The sequence below is a fragment of the Henckelia pumila genome, chromosome 2 (assembly GCF_033568475.1).
Source record: "Henckelia pumila isolate YLH828 chromosome 2, ASM3356847v2, whole genome shotgun sequence".
NCBI lineage: Eukaryota > Viridiplantae > Streptophyta > Magnoliopsida > Lamiales > Gesneriaceae > Henckelia > Henckelia pumila.
Genome location: NC_133121.1, coordinates 104,698,884 through 104,702,737, shown reverse-complemented (window position 1 = coordinate 104,702,737; position 3,854 = coordinate 104,698,884). Strand labels below are relative to the sequence as shown.

The 3,854-nt window shown below is 33.8% G+C and overlaps 1 protein-coding gene across 1 annotated transcript; it reads right to left on the bottom strand.

The window, feature by feature from the left end:
- Positions 1–791: 791 nt before the first annotated feature.
- On the bottom strand, positions 792–2,398 carry LOC140884456 (ethylene-responsive transcription factor CRF4-like). The gene has a single exon (XM_073291227.1). The coding sequence runs from the start codon at positions 1,915–1,917 to the stop codon at positions 817–819; it is 1,101 nt and encodes a 366-aa protein (XP_073147328.1). The 5' UTR covers positions 1,918–2,398; the 3' UTR covers positions 792–816.
- Positions 2,399–3,854: the final 1,456 nt, after the last annotated feature.

The following is a 3,854-nucleotide window of genomic DNA, read 5'->3' as shown; positions in this document are numbered from 1 at the left end:
AACACTACATGAAAGTGTTATTCCACGTATATCAACTGGAACTTTATATCTTCTCATCGTAGAAAATTTTAAAACATATATTTTAGAATATGTATGTATAAAATTGTATGGCTATTTTAAGAGGAAAATTTCAAACACAATCATTTGACTGCATTTTGGTACTTAGCTTTTTCATTGGACGTACCGACCTGGCGTGATAGACGATTCCAGATAGGCATTTTAGAGAATACAAATTAGTTATATGATTAATTTTTCACTTTATCAAAACGTGATGAATTGTCTTTAATTTTTTTGCAAATATCTATTTTTCATGTTAAGCCAGCCAGATCACTCATTGTTTTTTTCTTTTTCGTATTATTTTGAAAAACTTTGTCTGTGCTGCTCTCGATAGTGTTTACCTAAGATGTTCATATAAATATTAAATAAATATATAAATAAAGTTTTGATTATATGTGCAAGTAGAGCAACCACCATAGGCAACTACGTAAAACAACCACAATAGGCAATTACATGAACAACAGCTGAAACATGTCATTCATTTATTAGATGTACAAAATGACACATCAGTTGTTGTTCACGTAATTATCCATAATAGTTGCTCATTTGATCAAAACTCAAATAGCTGTGTTTTGACATGAACATATTGCAGGAAGCCATTTTGAAATAACTACGTTACAATATCTTACACGCATTAAATGCGAACAATAAACAGAAAGGATTTTTTAATTCTGAAAAAAAAAAACATATTGTGTGGTCACCTCTCAAATTCATTAAAGAAATCATATATCCGATACACAAAATTGGTGTTTTAGCACCTTATAGAAGGAGCAATGAATCTGCAAAGGCATAATCATCCAAATCTGTAAAGCAAATATCGTCCAACTCCGGCGAACTAAAATTTTGAAATGAATCGTTAAACTCTCTGATATAGCCTTCTCTCAAAACCCACACGTTTGGATAATCAGTAGACACTGCAAGATCACGCCCAAAATTTTGGGTCCCTTGGAATGGTGTTAGTTCTTGTGGATGGAAAATGTATGAATCATTCAAGAATGGGACCGGTTCATTCACCAGACCGATCATGTTCGTGGAGTCGATTTTGCCTCGACTATCCTTCTCCCCATGAACTTGATCCATACCAAGCCAGAATTCGTTCATTAAACCATAGAAAAATTCATCCGGTTCAGATTCTTTTCCCTCACTCTGAAGGGGGTTGGCTGCGCCCGGTTCAGCATCTTGGTCTGCATTGCTGCTTCTGAACTCAAGAACAGAGATTGGAGAAGGAAGGCTGTGTGATTCTTCGCTTGAATCGTAGTCAGAAACCGAAGTCACATTCACCTCTGGAGACTCCTCCTCCGCCGGAGTGGTGCCAAAGTTGGTCAAAGCATCCGGCCCGCGGAGCTTAATGGCGGCATTGTCGTAAACCATCGCCGCCGCCTCCGCCGTATCATAAGTACCCAACCAAAGCCTAACCTTTCTAACAGGATCCCTTATTTCAGCTGCCCACTTGCCCCACGGACGTTGCCGGACACCCCGAAACTTCTTAACTCTGCCGGAAGCCGCCGCTGTAGATGGAACCTCCTTGTGTCTCTTGGGCTTGGGCAGAGGCAGGAGGTCTGTCTCTGGGTGTTTCTTCCCACAGTTAGTGTCATTCATTCTAACGGTCACAGATACCTCCATTCTGATTTCGTTCACGTGTTTCTTGACACGTCGCCTCTGGAAAAACTCATCCTTTTCATCGCCGGAAGAATCTGTCGCATCAGGGTCGGTAACAGAAATCCTGACAGTCCTCCGGCCATTGAAAGTTTGCTGTTTGAGAAATTCTTCTGGTTGAAGATTAATGAGGGGTTTAATGATTTTTTCAATAACAATGTTGTGTTCTGTATATTTAACAGGCCACAACCAACACTTTTCCATTCTCGCTATCTCTCGAACCCAATTGACAAGAAGAAGAAACCATAAAAAGAGTGATTAAAAATCTTCAAACAGAAGTTTTAAGGAAAAACAAAGAATAAAAAAACCCACCAAAATCTGACTGCGGCAAAAAGAAAACAGCATTAAAAGATGGGATCACTAAAGCTCCACGAGCGAAGCCAAACAAGAGAACAGGGGAGAGACCCTTTTGATGGTAAAAGGGAACGAATCAATGGCTAAAAACAAGTGTCTTACAAAAGATTGATACAAGAGCGTGAGCTTTATAAAGGGTTTTTTGGTGGGGTTAAAGTATCGATTTCGAAAAGGGACAACTCTAGGATTCAAGGATCCTTGTCTTATTTTCATTAATGATTTTTATTCTGGTGAAACAATTTGTACATGCTGTCTTTACTTATATATATGTTTCTGTATATGTTTATGACGAAAATAAAGAGTATTTTTTATAAAAGGAAAGTGAGTATCCGTTGAGGAAGAGTTGTTAACGTTTGCTTGGGAGTCTATTGATAAGGCAAATTTTGCTGTTTTAGGACAAGGGACAGAGGAAATCCATGCATTTAAAAACTTGGAATTTTTAAATTTTAAAACTAATTATGGATTAATTTTCATTTCCCACTAGAAACTAAATACTTTTTGTACGATGTTTCCTGGTAGATAAATATATATTTTATTATTGAAAGGAATATTATATTTCTAAATTTCTCCAATTTTGAAAAGATTTTATTTAATATCTTTTGCTTTTCTTGGACATGAAATATGTTTAATACATAAGTTATTTATTTTCTTGAATAACTTGATTTGAGATATGATTAATTCTATTATAATATTTATTATCTTATCTATAATGATTTAATTCATTTACTATGTGGATTTGACTTGATCAAAAAGAAACTAGATCTAGAATCATATGTCTATTAAGAAAACATCTACAAAAAAAGATTCTACCGAAACATAGAGAGGTAGAGAGAGACCTTGTGAGATTATTCTAAGAGCTTCTGGTACGCACTTGAGAGAATTTTGAAGATCTTTTTGAAGCTTGTGTCGGTCATAATAGCTTGATGCTTTGAAGAACACTTGAAGATCAAAGACCAAAGAGTTTTCGTCTCTACGAGTTTTGGCATCAAGAGTTTTTCTCCTTATTTCGTTTTTTTATTCTATTTTATATAGAACTTTTAGAAGAACTTTTACTCTTTAATTTCTCACTTGTTTTGAGAAATTGATTTTTATAATAATCACTATTTTTAGGATTTGTAAAACTCTTTGAATTATTTTCTAGTGAAGTTTTGCCCTGAGGCGCTGCAAGAGTATTTTATACTCTTGCTTAAATCATTTGAGTCTATTTAGTTGGTTGCTTGTTTATTTTATTCACGTTTAAATTATATTCCGCTGTAAATTACTCAAGGTGTTATTGTAGGTGTTGTCAACACCTTGTGACAACACCTCAAACTGTTTATGTGCAACTCCAATTTCTTTACAATTACTTTCTTTTTTTGAAAGCATATATCTTATTACTTTGATATATATAATATATTAAAACACAAAAATTCATATGAGATAGTTTTATGGGTTAATTTTGTGAGGCGAATTATCTGTTTGGATTACCCTTGAAAAAATATTATTTTTTATTTTAAAAATATTAATTTTTATTATAAGTATGAGCAGAGGTGACCGATAAAAAATTCGTAGACCGTCTCACAAAATACTTTTGAAAGTATATATCTTATTACTTTGATTTTTATTGTTCTAATTAATTTAATTTATAATTTCAAACAATATATATATATATATATATATTATTAAATCTGGGACTCGTATACCAACCAAACTTTGGAGTCACAAACTTTGATGTCACGGTCTCTTATTTTATTCAAGAAAAATATCATCGTAAATTTCTCAGAACAGTGTTATCATAAAATAAATAA

Coding starts and splice junctions, on each gene's coding strand:
- LOC140884456 (XM_073291227.1), bottom strand. CDS start 1,917: ATGGAAAAGTGTTGGTTGTGGCCTGTTAAATATACAGAACACAACATT.